General features: G+C 35.0%; 1 protein-coding gene and 1 long non-coding RNA gene across 8 annotated transcripts in view; one reads left to right on the top strand and one right to left on the bottom strand.

Moving 5' to 3' along the window:
• The window catches only part of LOC141376679 (uncharacterized), a 100,077-nt gene that overhangs the window by 21,301 nt on the left and 58,668 nt on the right, over positions 1 to 20,108 (top strand). The gene's annotated exons all lie outside the window — the stretch shown is intronic.
• The window catches only part of tdrd3 (tudor domain containing 3), a 52,422-nt gene that overhangs the window by 23,838 nt on the left and 8,476 nt on the right, over positions 1 to 20,108 (bottom strand). For all 7 annotated transcript variants that reach the window (XR_012386738.1, XR_012386736.1, XR_012386737.1 and 4 more), the window contains 4 exon segments: positions 10,686 to 10,827; positions 5,980 to 6,051; positions 5,752 to 5,901; positions 891 to 1,040 (listed from right to left, as the gene is read on the bottom strand). Coding sequence is in view for 3 of the 7 variants with exons in the window: in XM_005169413.6 (XP_005169470.2) it covers positions 891 to 1,040; positions 5,752 to 5,901; positions 5,980 to 6,051; positions 10,686 to 10,827 (514 nt within the window). In the remaining 4 variants the exon portion in view is untranslated.

Here is a 20,108-nt window from a genome sequence, read left to right as displayed (position 1 = left end):
TTGTTTATACCTGTTACATGAGTTTCTTTAAAACATTATATTTTGTTGTCAAATGATCATTTTCATTTTTTGGGTGTACTGTCACTTTAGATGTTATGATGACTGCAAAAAGCAAAATCATCAGCATTCAGTCTATTCGGATCATTTTAAAGCTTCTCTAGCATTTCACATTATTAACAGTTCATTTCATGAGGAGTAACTTTGAGTATCACTTCCCCAAAACTGCTGACAAACTAGCATTTCAAGAGTTCACACTTAGCTGATGATTGGTAATAAGGTAGTTTGGCATGCTGTCCCAGGAGAGAGCCCCGAGCTCATGAGAGCCTCGAGCCCGGCGCTCCCTCCCGTTGCAGGGCGAGAGGGGAGTTTGAGCTCGGGTAGATCTCGAGAACCCCCCTCCCTCCTGCTGCGTGAGGGTTGCTAAGGTGATGCGTTGCTGACAGAATTGAATCAAATTTGGTGCTAATTTGGATAAGTCAATTTACTTAAGAGTCATGTTTTTGGGAGTGTGGGAGGAAACCGGAGGACCCGGGGAAAACCCACGCAAGCACGGGGAGAACATGAACTCCACACGAAAATGCTGACCGTTTGGGTAGATGCCCGAACCGGAGGCATTTTGCTGTGAGGCTGCAGTGCTAGCCACTGGGCCGCCGTGCTGCCCTGTAGACAAAAGAGGAGGCGAAGGGGTGGAAGGGGGGATTCTTCAAGACGAAGATGACTAAAGGTAAGGTGTTTGGTTATTTATACTTGGTTAGGAGTAGTGTGATTGGTGATTCGTACATTAGCTTGACTCGGGGCCAGCCGTGTCAATCATAAGCACGTGATCCTCTCGAAATTAGTTTATGAATAAACTTCACTTATTTAGGTTTATGATGATCTCTGCATCTCACCAGATCTCTGTAAACTCCGTCTGACTTGTTTTCCGTCCAGGGTTTTTCTCTCTCCTCTCTCTTTCTTTGATACGTGTCCCGGCTCTTGTAAGATGATCCTGGATTTGCGAGGTTTCCTCCTGCATTTCCTCCCCCACCGAACGTACGCGTCTACACAAAAAAAACACACACAAACATCTGCAATTTAAAGGTCCTGTGAAGTGATTTAAATGTGCATTTTTATGCAATTTTTGACTTATTCTCTACTGAAATAAAGAAAGGGCGGGGCATAAAGTAGCCCCTCCCCTTCATAAGAAAACACCCAATAGCATTTTGTTTTCTCACAGCTCTGCTAGTGAGAGTGGTTAAGATTAGGCGCATCAAATAAAAGCCAATGAGAAGAAGGGGGCGGGGCATATCAGACACTACAGAGCATTTGATTGATCAAAAGATTTGATGAGAACCTGAAGTATGAGGTGATGTCAAAAATATCCTAGATTATTTAGGATGGAAGTGACAAACTGCATGCTAAGGAAGTTTATATCAGCATTATATCTTCTAAATGCTAATTTTGTCACCATTTTGGAGCACACTAGCTTATAGATATCCTTTGATGCTGACATACTGATACTAACATCTAAAAACAGGAACTGCAGTTTACAGGAACTGCAACATCAGCCTGCTTCAATCAACACACAAATACTGTACATTTCAGGACATAAGTACGTTTTAACCTGACTCTTGAGCTTGCTTGTCAAGGTAAAATGAATGTTTACTGATTTGTGTGTTCATGCATCACATTACATTTGTAATTACACACCTGAAATCAAACATTTCTTAATTAAATATTGGACGATAGTAATTTTGCTCGTGCCCTAAAGTCACAGTCACGAGTAGGATCAAATTCAATTATATATTGCTTTAATACATCAATATGTGATTATCAAAAGGTGCTACTTTGTTGCAGGGTGTGAAAATCAGATTTATTCTGAACTGAAACACCAATATGCTTCTGCAAGTGTTTTGTACACAGCCAGTCAAACCTTTTTGAATATTTATGATATTTGTTTAATACAATGATATTTGTATTGTATTTGTATTAATAATAATAAAAAGTCTTATTGTGAACAATTACTGCAATTGTTTTTAAAAAGCAACATTTTATTATGTAAATATTTTCTATCATGCAATAATGAATTTTTTGCATCATTAATCCAGTATTCAGTTTGTGTCACACGATCCTTCAGAAATCCTTATATGCAGGTTATTATTAATACTATTTTGTGAAAACCTAAGAATTTAAAATTCTTTGAGTAAAAAAAAGCCTTAATCAGATATAGAATCTGTTTGCAACATTAGAAATAACAAAAATGATACGTTTGACCAAATTATTGCATCATTAAAGAATATAATTATTAATTTGTGTTTTTAATCACAGCATTAGAATTATTCTGATGAATTTTGTGGCAATTAAAACTAAAGTAATGATGCTAAAAATTGTATTTTTCTAAGTTATTTTTTAAATATATTCATATTTAAAATTAATATTTTTTAATTGTATATTTGATCAAATAATGATGAGTATAAAATCCCAAACCTCTGGCCAGTTGTCTACATTCCATAGAGACCAGATTACTTTAATTCTGTTAAATACATCCCAAGTATTGTTTGTAGATTATTCAGGCAAATTAGGTTAATTCGGCAATAGAGATGCAGCGATTATAGATTTTGGTTGTGCGATTATAGTCTGGGGAATAATCACGGTTTCACTGTAATTATGCATTTATTAATTTCAAAACGCTACTAGTTTAGAAAATCATGAAAACAAACACTAGTCCATTTCTCTTAGGACTTAAAAATATGTGAAAAAAAGTTTTTAGCATTTAAACTTAAGTATTAATTTTACACTGAAAATAAGAGAGAAAAATTTATAAATAGAAAAAGAATAAATTAAAAACAATTGATTTATCTAATGTAAATCTACGCATAATATCAGCTAATATTAGCATATTAATATTATATTATATTTCAGCATATATTTAAAGAGAACAAATGTAGCTTTTGCCATGTGATTCGCGCTTACCACATTCTTTCAACTAGGCGCGCCTGAAAATCGTGAGCGCGACGGCCCCTCCTGATTCAAGTTTGCCACGTGCGCGTTGCTCCCAATATAGGCACACAAGCTGCAAGCCTCCTTTAAAATAACGAACTTGCGCATGCAAAAGATGTAATATGTGAACATCTTGTTAAGGCTGATTTATACTTCTGCGCCAAGTAATCAGCGTGACTAATGCCGAGTTCAGACTGCATGATTTTTAAAGTAGTCGTGTCACAGATGTTTTCACACTGCATGACTACCTGGGCTAGCGTTTCGTCGCTGCTTTGTTTACACTGCAAGATGGATCAACGACAGGGACATTCACATTGCTTGACTTTACTATAGGAAGAATCGCCGACAACTTTGTCCAAACTACGTCTCACAGCCAAAAACACGTCGTATATCTTTTGTTATTAACTACATAATGAGAAAGAAGCCTTTAATGGGGTAGAACATGTACATGTTTGCTCACCGGGGTTTAAAGGGAATTATCCTTTTCTCCTCAACGTTGATAATAAACCAATTTCTTTCTGTATGAAACGTCAAACAGACACGGTTGCTCCTGAGTCCTGTCAAACCTCCACTAGTTTTTCCTCCATTTCTTGGGTCCAAATAAACCGAAAAAGAGCACTTTTAACTTCTCCCGCAGCCTCCCGCTGGCCTGCAGCAGGTATACACACACGCACACACAAGTGAAAGCTGCTCTCTCATTGGCTGTAGGCGATGGCTGATGTTATTTTCAGTCAAAACTCATTTCACACGGCATGATTTGAATCGCCGACAGCTCCAGATATTCAGCACGCCAAATATCTCGCAGGCATCGGCGACTCATCGGCGATTCTCTCAGATCGCGTCTATGAAAGTTAATACTATGTGATTGTCACTCACGTGCACGAGCAGCGATTTGCCTGTGATTTCAGGCAATTGTCTGCGATTTCTCAAAACCTGTCGGCGAGCCAAAATCGGGGCTAAAATCACGCAGTCTGAACTAGGCATAACGGCACCTGCCTTGCGTATAACTGTGTATTTATACTTCTGCATGTTATTTTTGTTGCTTTGCAATAACACCTCCGAAATGCTAGCTGGCGGTAGGTTATGTTCCTCTGTGTCAAGTTTCTTCAAGGGTGTTTTGTTTTTCCTGAACGCTAATTCAAAGGGCCATGAAACCCCCTCGTTTCAGCAGGGTGTTTTCACACCTCTACTTTGGAAAAAGTCAGAAAAGTGGGCGTGTCCAGCTCTGTTTAGGGGGGAGTAAAAGTGGAGGATGGAACGGAGGAACTAAAGTGGGAGGGTGTGGGAGTGTCTATTTGGGCACGCGCGAGTTTCAGTCAAAATACACACACATGAGAAAGTGATGGTGTTTAACCTACATGGACATCTGTAGTCGAATTATTTGCCAAATTATTAAATGTTGGACTTTAACTGCAGTTTGGCTCTTTCATTCAGGGAATTCATTCATGCCCCTCACGACAAACGCGATATTTGATTCGAGGATCTGCTCTAAGCGTGTATTTTTCATGCAATGTTTGATACCGCACGGCGAATGAGAGAAAAAAAAACTCTGCATTTCCCAGAAACTTAGATGCACACGGCAGGTAGCGTCAGAAAGCCATGTGTGTTATTCTGGTCACTAAATGCGGTGCTATGTTTACACTCGGTGCAATAGTTAACTTAATTCGATACAAACAAACTGAATAAACAAAGAGCACTGCTCGCTCACTTACCAAATCTGTAGAGACAGGACAATCACCAGCAACTAGAGCCGCGTCTTTATGAAGAGGAGACTAACGTTACAAGCGAATCCGGATTTCAGCGTTTGCAGATGAGAACAGCTCTCAGGTAAACAATAATCCTCCTTAGACACGTAAGTTATTGTTGTCGAGCGTCGCGTACACTGGTAATCCACACGTGATCCAGCTGAGCTCTCACAGAGAGAAAATGAAAACAAAACTTAATGGCAGCAAACTATAAAAGCAACACTTCACGCTTGTTTTGCCAACACAACGTGGCGTCTCTGTCGTGTAAACACGGTGACACTAATGAATATTAATGAAGGTGCACAATAGAGCGCGCTGATTGGTTTGACCCAAGCCTTACTCATGCATTAATGCAACACACTGTAAGACGTAATAAGACACACTCTGGCACAGACGTCCAGTCTGCACGCTGGAATACACGCTATTATGTCATGGCCGTGACGCAGCTTCAAAAATTCGTTTCAAACCGGAAGTACGAATTTGCTTGAAATAACGCAAAAACAACCAATTTACACTTTTTAGTGAAATATAGGTGTCCTAATAGTGTTTTTAGCAGTGTGGGACACATATACCACTGTCAACAGCTCAAAACATGTGTTTTGGTGTTTCGTGACCCTTTAATGTACAAGAAGCTAAAACTAGCTCATTTACAGGCGGGAACTGGCGGACGTGCAACAATTTTAATCATAAGGTAAACACAATATAAAAGTTTTCATCTGGAGCTCCTTCACAAGACTCCACACTTGTTAAACACTCGCTCCAACAGGTTGGTGTGGCTCTGGGCACCACCCTCAATCGTCAGCACTACCAAGCTGACCAAACACAGAGCTTGTGCTACTTGTTGTTGCTACATATAGTTACAATTTGTGTCAACCGAATATATTCAGCCACAGCGAGAGCCGAACATATTTGAAACCATATTAATTTCCCAGCAGGGCTAATCACTTTGCATTCAATGTACATGCAGTCACAGTCGTGGCTAACTGTGAATATTACTGCACACATCAGGTAATAATCATCAGCACACCTCTTTACTCTTGGCCACCTCAGCAATAGCAGCGGTTCTCTGTTTCTCAAACTCATCGTTGTCGTCTGCTGATTTGACGGCGTTCGTGCTCTGAAGCGTCTTCCTCTGATCCAGAGCTCTGCTGTCCACCTGCTCCTTATGAACACATTTCTACAGAGACAACACAACACGTTTTACACCATCTGTGCAGAGCAAATCAATCGAATGAAACAGATGAGTGCTGCTAACCTGTCCGAAGGGAACGAACGGAGGAGGTCCACCTTCAGCTCCAATGTTTCTCCGGCTGTGTTTGGCGAGGCTCTTTAAAAATTATAAATAAATAAAAAGTTGAATTTGAAGGAAGTTGAAGTCTGGAAGAGTGTTATATTAGTTTAAAAGTAACATATAACAGTAACAATAACAGTTTATTTACATTTTTACATTTTCAGTTGAGTTAAAAGCTAATAATTTTGTATTTAATTAATATATTTAATATTTAATTTGTAATACATCTGTTTAAACCCAAAAGCAGAAACACACTGTGCTTGTAATGTGTATTTATTTCATTTCATTTCTATTTTAGTGCATTCAAGTCAAACCAGAATAAAAGAAGAATTTTTCCTTTTGCTCAATGGTTTAGTTTTTTTGTATTTAGAAATCTTATTTCATATTTTATATATCAAGTTAAACCAAAATAAAAACAGAAATGATGCCGTGGGAACTGAAATGCATAATAATAATAATAATAATAATCGTAGTAATAATAATGATAATAATAATAATAATAGTAATAACAATAATAATAATAATAATAATAATAATGATAATAATGATAATAATAATAATAATAGTAATAACAATAATAATAATAATAATAATAATAATAATGATAATAATAATAGTCGTAATAATAATAATAATAATAATAATCGTAGTAGTAGTAATAATAATAATAATGATAATAATAATAATAATAATAATAATAATAATAATAATCGTAGTAATAATAATAATAATAATAATAATAGTCAATAATAATAATAGTAATAATAATAATCGTAGTAATAATAATAATAATAATAATAATAATAATAATAATAATAATAATAGTAATAATAATAATGATAATAATAATAATAAAAAGAAGCTTTGAAATTACTAAAATTTATTCAACTATATTTTTGTTATTTGAAATAAACGTGTGAAAAAATGACATGAAAACAAATATTTCAGTTGCTAACACAGCATTCCTACTATAATATTTTGGTTTAATTTGATTACGAAAACAAACAAAAAATTTTTAATGAATAATAATAAGCAAACAAATAAATAAAATGAATGAATAAAATTAGTTAATAATAAAAAAGAAACTTTGAAACCACCAAAACATCAGTATATCAAATTACATAAACAATTGTGATATTGTGATATTTGCATTTTTGTTGTGATTTATTATTTTATTTCATGATTAGTACAGTAGTATGTTAAGCTGAAATTAAATGCGTTTGCGATACCAAACAATTATATTATTATTATTCACTGTAATTTTAGCATTTTCATTATGATTTATTATTTTGTTTCAAGATTACTATAGTATTAAGTGAAGCTGAAATAAACAAATGTTTTGTTATGGTAATTCCAAACATTTCTTTTATAACTATTATTATTAAATAACTTTAAGTACACCAAATTAAACCAAAATAATTTTAGTTTTTAAGATTATTTCAGCAATTTAAACTGAAAAAAAAAACTTTTATCCTATTATTATTATTATTATTATTATTAAATAAATTATTTTGGTAAATTCCACAAAGATTAGTAAAGTAGTAAGTTAAACTGAAATAATAAAACAAATTGTGTTTTGGTTATTCCAAACATTTCTTATATTATTATTATTATTATGTAATAATTTTTTATCAGTTTGGCACATTAAATTATAGGCGAATTTAATTTTTAAATAAGATTAGTAAAGTAGTAAATCCAACTGAAAAAGAAAAATCACAACAACACTGAAAAAACTGGGGGAATCAGCAAAATTGTTGCAAACAATGTAAAGAAGTTGAATTTAAACAAACAGATTAAAATGTAGTAATGTTCAACTTTGTTTAAAATCAGCCCAAATAAATTGTTTACAACCACTTAACATTTATTTAGTAAATCCAAGGAAAAAAAAATTCTGTGAAGTTAATATTAATATTTAATATTTTTATTTTAGTTTTAGTAAATCAAGACCAAAAAACTATGCTTTGTGGGCAACTAACTTCTTATTTCCATGTTTAATTGCTTCTCAGTTAGCATGCATTTTATTTCAAATAACCAGAAATGTTTAATGGTTTCCGTTCTACTTCATAAACTTAATCCAGAGAAATCTGAAGTCATTTGCTCATCAGGATGAATAAAGCGATGCGTCTTCATGCTATCTGGCTTTGATTGATAATTAAAATAAATCATCTGTTGCCAATGTGTCATCCATCAGCGAGCTCAAGCATGATGAATATTAGCAGATGGTTCCAGGCACTCCTGTTTCTGCTTGACACTGTGGCTTCTGTTTCTGCAGTTTTAATGAACACAACCTTTAAAAGAGGTCACGTTTTACACTTTCACAGCTCTAATTTTTTTCCTCTGGAGCCCACTTAAAATGTTAGTCAAGTTTCTTGCAGATGAAAAACATTTATGATTTAGTTTGCTGATTTTACACCCACTCAGAATTAAACTGACAGCTTGTGTGATGCTGTTTTAAAGATTCTGTATGTAAATGACCCCTGATGTGGTTGAATATTCATGTAAAGATGTCAGGCAGCAAGGCAGGACAATTTAATAAACATTCATTGTGTTTTGGAACAAATGTGGACAATCATATGTAAATATATTATTCAATTAAATATTTGCTTATGTTTAAAAGCTAATATATATATATATATAACCGGCCACTTTATTAGGTACAACTGTTCAACACAAAAGACATGGTCAAGACGATCTGCTGCAGTTCAAAGCGAGCATCAGAATGGGGAAGAAAGGGGACTTAAGTGACTGAACATGGAATGATCATTGGTGCCAGATGGGCTGATCGGAGTATTTCAGAAACTGATCTACTGGGATTTTCACACTCAACCATCTCGAGGGTTTACAGAAAATGATCTGAAAAAGAGGAATTATCCAGTGAGCGGCAGTTCTGTGGGCGCAAATGCTTTGTTAATGTCAGAGGAGAATGGCCAGACTGGTTCCAGCTGATAGAAAGGCAACAGTAACTCAAATAAGCACTAGCTACAACCGAGGTCTGCAGAAGAGCATCTCTGAACACACAACACGTCCAACCTTGAGGCGGATGGGCTACAGCAGCAGAAGACCACACCGGGTGCCACTCCTGTCAGCTAAGAACAGGAAACTGAGGCTACAATTCACACAGGCTCACCAAAACTCGACAATAGTTTTCTAAGTTTCTAAGTAAGTAGAAGATTGGAGAAACGTTGCCTGCTCTGATGAGTCTCCATTTCTGCTGACACATTCAGATGGTCGGTTCAGAATTTGGCATCAGCATGAAAGCATGGATCCATCCTGCCTTATATCAACAGTTCTGGCTGGTAGTGGTGGTGTAATGGTGTGGGGAAGATTTCTTGGCACGGTTTTGGACTATTAGTTCCAATCGAGTGTCGTATCAACGCTACAGCCTACCTGAGTATTGTTGCTGACCATGTCCATCCCTTTATGACCCCAGTGGCTCAATCTTCTGATGGCTTCTTCCAGCAGGATAACACAGCATGTCATAAAGCGTGAATCATCTCAGACTGGTTTCTTGAACATGACAATGAGTTCACTGTACTCAAATGGCCTCCACAGTCACCGGATCTCAATCCAATAAAGCATCTTAGGGATGTGGTGGAACGGGAGATTGGCATGATGGATGTGCAGCTGAAAAATCTGCAGCAACTGTGTGATGCTAACATGTCAATATGGAGCAAAATCTCTGAGGAATATTTCCAGTAGCTTGTTGAATCTATGCCAAGAAGGATTAAGGCAGTTCTGAAGGCAAAAGGGGTCCAACCCGACCACCGACTAGTAAGGTGTGCCTAATAAAGTGGCCGGTCATTATGAGTGCGTGTGTATGTATGTATGTATGCATGTATGTATGCATGTATGTATGTATGGATATATATATATATATATATATATATATATATATATATATATATATATATATATATATATATATATATATATATATATATTTAGCATTTGATTTAAATATAACAGTACTGTAAGATAAAGGGGGAAAAAACGCATATGAGAATCTTATAGAATGTCATAAATAAAACAATACCTTACCACAATTTATAATCCTCCATTTAACAATCAAATTTGAGCCTTTTTTAATGCAAATACAGACTTTTGATTCAAAATAGATCAACTTAATGGAGACAGAAATAGTTTAAATGAAGAGATTTTTTTTAATGAAAACATATGCAAATACGGTCAGAAAATAAACTTTATTCCCCTTTAAAAATCTTTTTTTTTTTTTTAGCCCAAAATTATTTTAAGCATAAACTCACTAAATTGAGCCTTTATTACAATGGATATCTTACCAAAAAATGAAAATGTTCATTTACTTATTCTCAGACTAGATGTTTTTTAAAGGTTAAAACAGAAAACACTCATTTTAAATGAGACTTTAATGCATTGCCAGGATCCACAGGTATTAATTTAGCTTTTGCTGTATATGATGTATTTGACTCTAACTGTGTGCTGCACTGTATGCTATATATAAATCCATAAGCACCACAATTACATCTAAATTCCTAATTCTACTTAAATATTCTACTAAAGAAAAAAATCTTCTTGAATGTCCTGTGAAAATATACATATTTTTCGTGCTTGTGTAAACTATTACTTGGAAAGCAAATATCCCCTTTAAACAACATCAGAACATCACAATATATTGCAGAAAACAAGCACCTCACCCTCTGAAACTCCCATTTCTCGATCATGTGATCCACTTCCCCTCCAAGAACGGCGATCTTGGAATCGTCCAATAGCAGGATGCCATTTTTCACCTGAACCACCCCCAGGAGCTTCACTTTGGTTCCAGGTGGCGTGTTTAGACTGAAAGCGGAGCAGAAACCAAAGCGCATTAAGAGGAGCGGCAAACTAGCTGGTTCCCTTTAAAAAAACTGAGCTAAAAAAAAAAAAAACAGTCGTACTGCACTTGACCTGATTTAAGTCGAGTAAACTCAAATGTCCTGAAGCTGGTTGCCTTAATTTTTTTACAGTGTATAATTGAGGGGGTGACAAAGTGGCTCAGTGGTCAGCACTGTGGCTTCACAGCAAGAAGGTCGCTGGTTCGAGTCCCGTTCTGGTCAGATGTCATGGAGTTTGCATGTTCTGTGTTGGCGTGGGTTTCCTCCACAGTCCAAGCACATGCGCTTTAAGTAGATCGAATAAACTAAATTGGCCGTAGAGTATGTGTATGAAAGTGTTTATGGGTGTTTCCCAGTACTGAGTTGCAGCTGGAAGGGCATTCATTCTCTGCTTTGTCCCTTTATTAATCCGGGGTCGTCACAGCAGAATGAACCGCCAACTTATCCAGCAAGTTTCTATGCAGCGGATGCCCTTCCAGCCACAACCCATCTCTGGGAAACTTCCACACACACATTCACACACACACTACGGACAATTTTAGATTACCAATTCACCTGTATGTGTTTGTACTGTCGGGGAAAGCGGAGTGCTGGAAGGGCATTCGCTGAGTAAAATAAGTTGGTGGTTCATTCTGCTGTGGCGACCCCTGATGAATAAGGGACTAAGCTGAAGGAAAATGAATGAATGAATGAATAATTCAGACTCAAAATTGAAGTACATTGCAATGTGACTCTTGCGGATGTGCACATTGCAATATGGATGCTAAAATTGTCAGGGTTCTGCCACTCTGGTCATGTAAATTCTTGTTTTGGTGGCAGAATCCGGACACTAGTCATGTCTAGTCCTGTCCTGTTGTGCTCGGCTCGAGTTTTCTTGGGTCGAGCACTTGTTTCTGTCATTGTGTGTGTCTCCGTGTGTGCGCGCGCCTTCGTGATGCGGGTTCCGCGTGCCTCCGACGCGCGTGCTCTTTTGTGTATGTTCGTCTGTCTGCAGCGTGGTGTTTCATTCGTCTCAATCTAGTTGGTTTCGGTTTTGGTCGGCGCTGGGATGAAGCATGCACGCTGCGTGTGTGAGTGCACGGTGAGTGCTTTCATTCATCGTGTATTCATGTCTTGCGTTCAGTCTTTTGTTGGTGTTTTGTCTAGCACGTGGTGTGTTTACATGCACCGCATGTTTGTATTGTCTTGAACACGCAGTTAGTGAGTTCTCATTGGCTGCGTGTTCTAGTCTTGTTTTATGCGAGCGCACGGCTTGTGTTGTCTCTCTGTGTCATGCGCTCTCCCGTCTATTGTCTAGTCCTACCCTCCTTGTTAACTCATTATTAGTTTGTCATGTTCACCTGTTTGTGTCGATTTACTTTTGCTTTATAATCCCCTCATGTTTTCAGTCCTGTGCCAGTTCGTCGTCTACACATCCCCTGTGTTTCATGCTCCTGTCTCGTCTTGCCAGCTCAGCCCAGCCATGTTTGTTTCTTCGAGTAATGTTTTCCCCCTTGGGGTAGTTTGTTTTGCCTTTTTGTTTAATTTATACTTTATTATTAATAAAACCCATATTATTTGTTTGCAACTGAGTCCTCGCTCCTTTTCCCCTCACCCGACCGTGACAAAAATGATATATCGTGCAGTCCTAATCTGTACGTATTTCCTATTTATTTTTACAAGCTGCTCAGTTGTAAATTTACATTGTGTAAAAGTTTTAACATTCCTAAAATAAGCATCATTATTTTTGCATGCAAGTTGCGATTCTGGGATGAAATGTGACCCAGCATATTCTTAAGAGAGTTTTCCAGAGATTCACCCAAAAATAGGTCAGTTTTTCTTATTTGGTGCCTGTGAAGACTTCCCCCAAAAAAGTTGAAATATTAAAATTCATAATTGCACTTCTCTGCTTTACTTGCTTCTATTTCCTGCTTGTCAATCAGTTTTCTTCCCTGCGATGTGTTTCAGCTTTATTAAGTGTGGGGCATTTGCTGTAAGTTGGGATTAAGAACTGGCTGTTTGACTTTAATTAAAGATTAAAGGGGGGGAGAGGGGTGGGATGGACTGAGAGAGAGCGAGAAAGAGGAAGAAACTCTATTTTCCCCTCATAAACACTCTAATACCCCGAGGAGAGAAGTGGAGCAGCACATTATCCAAAACGCAGGCTTATTTGGCCAAATGTGTCCCCCTGCCTGCACCCTGATCAAATGTTAATGCAAGTTCTGCAGTGCAGAAGAAGCTCCTGCTAAAAATACACCACACGCACACCTCCCTGCTCTCCTACACGCCAAATAAAGCCCAAGTTTCCCTGCTCTGCTCATTACTGGGGGCCAGTGAGTTTGACAGGACTGTGTGACGTGACTACAGCGCTGTTATAGACTTTCCTGACCAGTTCATGAGCTGGAGCTCAAAGAGATCCACACCAGCAGAAAGCACATCTCTGGAGGTGTCAGATGCTTCTGTTCTTATAAACATCCCATTCTTCGCTTCAAAGTGAAAAAAAGATTTGAAATAAGTAATTTTATGGAATTTATTATTATTCTTTAATATTATTATGTAATTTAATTCATATTTCAATTACGTTCAAATATAAACATAAAAAATGCCAACTAAAGTATTGAATAAAACATCCATTTATTTTCCTTCGGCTTAGTCCCTTATTTATCAAAGGTCACCACAGCGGAATGAACTGCCAACTTTTCCACCATATGTTTTACACAGTGGATACCTTTCCAGCTGCAACCCAGCACTGGGAATTATTAAAATAACTCAAATATAAAGTTACTTAAATTATTTTAAATATAGTTTAATATATATTTTAGTGCATTACTAAAAAATAAATATTATGTGTAACTGAATGAGTGTCTTAAGTGTCTTAATAAGTGCACTCAATAACTGTATTCTCAACAAAATGCATTTTCGAAAATCCATAAATGTAACCTCGCTTGTATTTTTGCAAGAGAATGAAAAACTGTCACTAAAGTAATTAAATATTCTATGCATTTTGCTTAAAAATATATAACTTATATAATTATAAATAGTTTCAAATTAAAAACTGATTTTTGCATTTAGTATTCTATGCATTTAGATGCATTTGTAACGATGGCATGCAGATAGCAGAAAAAAAGTTACAATTTTATTCATTTTGTGCTTTAAGCATAAAAAAATACTAGATTTTAATTATATTTTATAATATACATGTTCATTTATTAAGAAAGATAAGGATAATATGTAAATGAATTGAGAATCTTATTAGGAATGTAAATAACTAAACTCAAACTATAAGATACGAGTTTCATGTATTCTCTTTGCCTGTATATTTACAGGATAATGAAAAATCGTCAATGTAATTTAAATGTTATGATTTAAAAGAAAATAATCTGAATAAAAAATAATTCAATTTATTAATTCAATTTAATTATGCTTATTTGTGTTTTAAGCATAAAAGAATTGCTCAGTGTAATTAATAATGAAAATACCTAAAGTCAAACTATGATTAAGTGTCAACAATTGCATTATAATATATACAAGTTCAAATAATGCACGTTCTGTGCTTGCATTTTTGCAAATGAATGTAAGACTAACACTAAATTCAAGTAACGCATTTAGAGGCATTTTTAAGAATGGTGGGCATTAGGCAGAAAAAGTTTAGATTTTGTAAATTATTTCATTTTTAACATTAAAAATTGCTCAATTTAAATGATATTTTTAATGTATATTGTTATGCATTCAGTAATACTGCCAATATATATAAATGAATAGGTATTTTATTTAAAACGTAAATACCTAAATTCAAACTGTAATTTATAAGTAGTACATATTTTCTTGCGTGTATATTTGCAGGATAATAAAAAATTGTCATCCATGTAATTTAAATATATCAGCCATTATCAGAAAAAAGAAGTCAAAATAATGTTCAATCAAAAACACAGACTTTTACATCAAGCATTTAAATACATTTAGAAGAATTTGCATGAATTGTATACATTTAGCAGAAAAAAGCTTAATTATTTGAGTTTAATTTGTGCTTAAAGCATAAAAAATTATTGGGGTTATTCATAATGAAAATACCCAAAGTTAAACTACTGTTTTTAAGTGTGCAATGCCATCATACCTACAATAATACACATGTCCTGTGCTTGTAATTTAACAAATTAATTTAAGACTGAGACCAAATTATTTTATGCATTTGTCGGAAATGTTAAGACTTAAATGTGAAACCAAAAATGTAAATATCTGTATTATGCATTAAACAGAAAAAAGCCAAAACAGTTCATTAATTTTAAATTGCAAATAAATTTTTCTTATTAAAAATATAAATGTCTATTTGGGACTTGTAAAGCTGCGCTTTGATGGATTTGCTCTTCAGTGTTTGGACTTTCAGCAGTGAAAATTAAACCACACTGAACTGAACTTAAACACTGAAAGCTGAACTGGCACAGTTTACATTTACTAGAACTTCTGTGTTCAGCTGCTTTGACACAATCTACATTGTAAAAGTGCAATAGAAATAAAGATTCGTTGAATTGAATTGTATTTTAAAGAACCAAAGTCAAACTACAAGTGTGCAGCACATTGATGCAGATGTTGCAATAATGCATGTCGGCTCTGTGTTCATGATTCTGCAACTGAATGAAGGACTCTCGGCCTTCGAACGAACAGTGGAGAGTTTGATTCTACATCTAGAGCGAGAGACTGAGCGGAGGAACAGATGAATAAAGAGAGCTCTGTTCTTCAAACGGCACCACAACACAATCTCCACCTGTAGCTGCTGGCCCACCGCCACCACAGCAACAGACACACGGGATTGGTAGAGTTTCAGCCAATCAGAAGGTCCGAAACCGGGGTTAAAGGAAGGGGAGTACAAGAAAAGGACAGAAAAGGTCACTGGAGTATGGAGTGGCTTTACAAGATTACACCGCATCAACTTTCCAAGAATGAAAGTGTTTTTCTGCAACAGTCTAAAACTACACTGTAGCACAAAAGAGTTTTCTGATGCTGCACTAGAATTACTGGAGTATGGTTTATAAGAACACTTTGGTTCGTTTTTTTTTATATGATTTCTAAGAAGGTTACGTTTACAAATACTTGTATATATCAGTTAATATGAACTAACAAAGAAAATATTTAATCTTGGTTCTTTTTACATTACAAAATATAATAAAATAAAAAAAAAAATAAAATACATTAAAATGTACAAATACTAAATTAAATAGTTTGTTTTTTATTCAGTCCTTACTGCAGGTGGATTCTATCGTGCGTCTGTGTGTGTGTGTGTGTGTGTGTGTGTGTGTGTGTGTGTGTGTGTGTGTGTGTGTGTGTGTGTGTGTGTGTGTGTGTGTGTGTGTATATATACATACACACACACAGTCAGAAGTTTGGGGTCAGTAGGATTTTTTACATGTTTTAAAATCAGCTTCTCCTGCTCTCCAAGGCTGCATTTATTTAATTATAATCAAAGCACAAATTGTAAAATTTTAAAAAATGTTATTGCATTATAAAATAATTTGGCAAAATTAGTTTATCGTTTCATTAATTATTTATTAAATTATTTATTTATTATTTACTGATTTTAAAGATGAATTTTCAGCATCATTTCTCCAGTCTTCAGAGTCACAGGAATTATTCAGAAATCCCTCTAATATTAATTATTTTTATGATTATTAATATTATTATTATTATTAATGGAAAAGTAATAAAAGCAATAATGACTGGAGTAATATTTATATTTGAAACTACATACAATAAGAAAAGCAGTTATTTGAAATTTGAATATTTAACAATTTTTTAACATTTAATAAATGCCACCAGAAAAATAAAAAATAAAAAAGCATGGAAAAAAAAACTGACCCCAAACTTTTGATCGAATGTATGACTGCACCTATTATAAAAAATCACTTCATAATTATTTAGATGCTGACCTTATTGTAAGTAAACAAGCAATATAAAAGAAATTAATAAAAATATTCATTAAAATTTGTAAAAACAAAAATCACTAATATTTATTTTCTTCATGTAAATACTAAGAGGTCAGCCTGCAGCTTATCATTTTATTTATGCACATAGAAATACTGCTTCACAAATTTATGTTGGAATTATTTGTGAAATGTGCAATCAATTTCCAAAACCTACACTAAAAAGTGTTCAACTGTAACACGCAGCTATTATAAAAGCAAAACTGTTAATATTACTGCTCATTTTAGGGTTACAGATTAAAATAAACTGTTGAAACTTAAGGAATAACTTATCTGTGCACAACCAAAACACCCAATGACATGTTGTTTGATTCAGCTGACAAGCTAAAAAAATAAAACAACATAATACTTACACAACAAACCTGACACATTCTTGGCATGCAACTGGACACTTTATGAACAGAGCATTGAAAATATGACAGCGATGCCAAATGACATGTTGTGTGATCATTGCATGCAAGAAAAAAAAAAGAGCCAGCGGTAACGTCAAACGCACAGTCAAACCTCGACCCAGAATGACTCTGTGCAGCCGTGAACATCAATTCACAGCGTCTGCTTTCATGCAGCTCTCCACTACATCAAAACGTCTTTAGCCCGGCTCAAGGCAATTACAGCACCTCTTATCATATTAAGAGCTGCGTTTAATCAAATGGCAGGTTTTTGGCCTCATTATGGGCCACTTCACTGTGTCTGACGGCCCGAGACATTATTTCATTAAATAATCCGCTCCAATTAGACATGCTTCAATTAAACACCAGCTACTAGATTTCGCTAAAAGCAAGTGGAGGAAATTCTGTCAAGTTTATGTCGCAGTCGCTTGCCAACATTTTTTACGTTTGGGCTTTAATGTCACGCTTGAAAGCATTACGCGTGATCAAATTAGGCAAAAACATGGATGGAATGTGCAGAACTCACTAGAAGCGGCGGAAGATTTCTACAAGCGCAGGTTTGGAGTGTGCCGCGCATAGTAAATTCACTTCCTTAAAGAGGTCATATTATGCATAAATCACGATTATATGGGGTTTAAACACAGTTGTGTGGCAGCAGAGAGTGAATATAAGGAGCTTCTAATGATAAATGTCTAATAATGACATTTTTTGTAATCACACTTGATAAAAACTGCAGAAACACTTTGATTGACATTCTCCCTTTGTACATTATCAGCCCCGCCCACTAGTGACCATCTCTCCCTCATTAGCATATTACTTTAGTCTTGATTTTGAATCTGCCACTATGCTGACACACAGGCTTGTGTAGCTCCGCCCACTTTTGAAAAGATCACAATCTCATTTGAATTTAAAGCGACAGTCACCAAAACGCAACAATTAGGAGTTATAAAATATAAGTGTGGTATTTTAAGCTGTAATTTCACAAACACACACACACACTCTGGGGACATCAGAGACTTGCATCTTGTCAAAAGGGGGCGTAATATATGCCCTTTAACATTTACCAACATGAGATTAAATCTTGCATCACAGAATGCATTGCACTTGATAAGGAATAAAACTTATAAAAATAAAAAATTTTATTCGCCATTCACTGTTTGATCAGACCGACATTAGATTAAAAATGCACATAAGCGTATTTATTTACGGGATGATAATTAGATTCCAGCCTTTGAATTAAACATGCAACATAATGGGGTCATGTAACAACATGCAGTGTACTGCTGATTGATTATTTAACACTGCATGGGGCATTCGGTTTCACAAACTACTTTTAAATAATAACAGACGCATGGTCTTCAATATTTGAAATTTTAAACTCAGCCTTCGATTTAAGACTTCAACCAAATCCGGAAATGGCTATTTTTGGAGTAGCAAATGAGGACATCCATGTAGCCAAAGAAATAGAAAACGCCTTTGCCTTTGTAACATAAATAGCTAGAAGAATTCTTATGGAGTGGAAATCACCAATGCCACCTAAACGGTCACTGGCTTAGTGATGTAATGCTATTTTTTGAACAGAAAAAATTAAATATTTTCTCAGAGGATCAACCAAAACATTTTTCAAAACATGGGACCGTCTAATATTTCATATTGAGACTAATGTACTCCTCCAACCATAAATTCCCAACCCCACCCCCTCCTACCCTTTTTTTACATTTTATTTTTTTTGTTATTTTATAAAAAAAAAATTTTTTTTGTAAATTTATTTTATTTTTATTTTCATTTTTTATTATTATTAATATATTTTTTATTTAATGTATTTCCTTTTCATAAAAAATTTTATTATGTTAATGTCTCTTTTTCAAATTTAAGTATGGTAAAAAAAAAAAACGAAAATACGAAAATACCTTTGTAATTGAATACCTTTAATGTACTGTACCTTTTGTCAAAAACACAATAAAATAATAATAATAATAATAATAATAATAATAACAGACGCTATGAATTAAGATGAGGGATTTTCGCCTTGTTTTTTATGTTCGTTAAAGCTGCAATTATGTTATATGCAATGTTACTGCAATAACTAATACTGCTGTCTATTAGAATACTTTATAAAATGTAATTCATTACAGAGATGTAAAGCTAAATTTAATTGCTCACTTTAGCTGAACATAGTTGTCTGAGCTCACCTGGAAATTCCAGATTTATTATGTTTGGCAATAAATAAACTATTAAATAAAATATCAGAAGCATTACTACAGTTTCAGTGTCACATGATACTTTAGAAACCAATTCATATACACTGTAAAACCCAAAAAGTCAAGGTAACTCAAACGATTAGAGGAAACCGATTGCAAAAAAACATTTAAGTTCAAACACTAATCCTAATGAGTACTCAGGGTTCAACGCTAAGGATTTTTTCTACTGGTCCGATTGGGCCAGTGGTTCAGATTTTCACTTGCCCTACCAAATTTTCACTGGCCCCACCAAAAAAAGGGAAGTTAATAGCTATTTTATGCCACATATTTTAAATAATGTGTCAAAAATAAAGTGAATCTAGAATTTCAATACTTAAAAACATGTTAATAATATTGTTTTCCAAACAAAAAGAGCAGGGGAAAATGTGGAGGTATTTTATTGTGGTTAAAATTATTTAACAAAAGGTGGCCGACTTGTCAAACTGATGGCAAACCGTGCAAAACATCACTTTTTTTCATTTTTTTTTGTTTGTCGCATTGTTCACACGTAAATGTCTGCTTCCAAGACATTGGAAACAGACATTTTCTTTTAGCCTTTTAATTTGATCTTGCTGCCATGTTGCTGTTTCTTCGCTGTACTGGCTGTTATCAGGTTACGGGAAAAAGTTGCATGCTCAAAACATCAAATCAGACAAGAGGAAC

This window comes from Danio rerio, chromosome 11 (genome assembly GCF_049306965.1).
Source record: "Danio rerio strain Tuebingen ecotype United States chromosome 11, GRCz12tu, whole genome shotgun sequence".
Classification (NCBI taxonomy): Eukaryota; Metazoa; Chordata; class Actinopteri; order Cypriniformes; family Danionidae; genus Danio; species Danio rerio.
The sequence above is the reverse complement of the archived record's forward strand: the minus strand, read 5'-3'. Positions and strand labels throughout refer to the sequence as shown.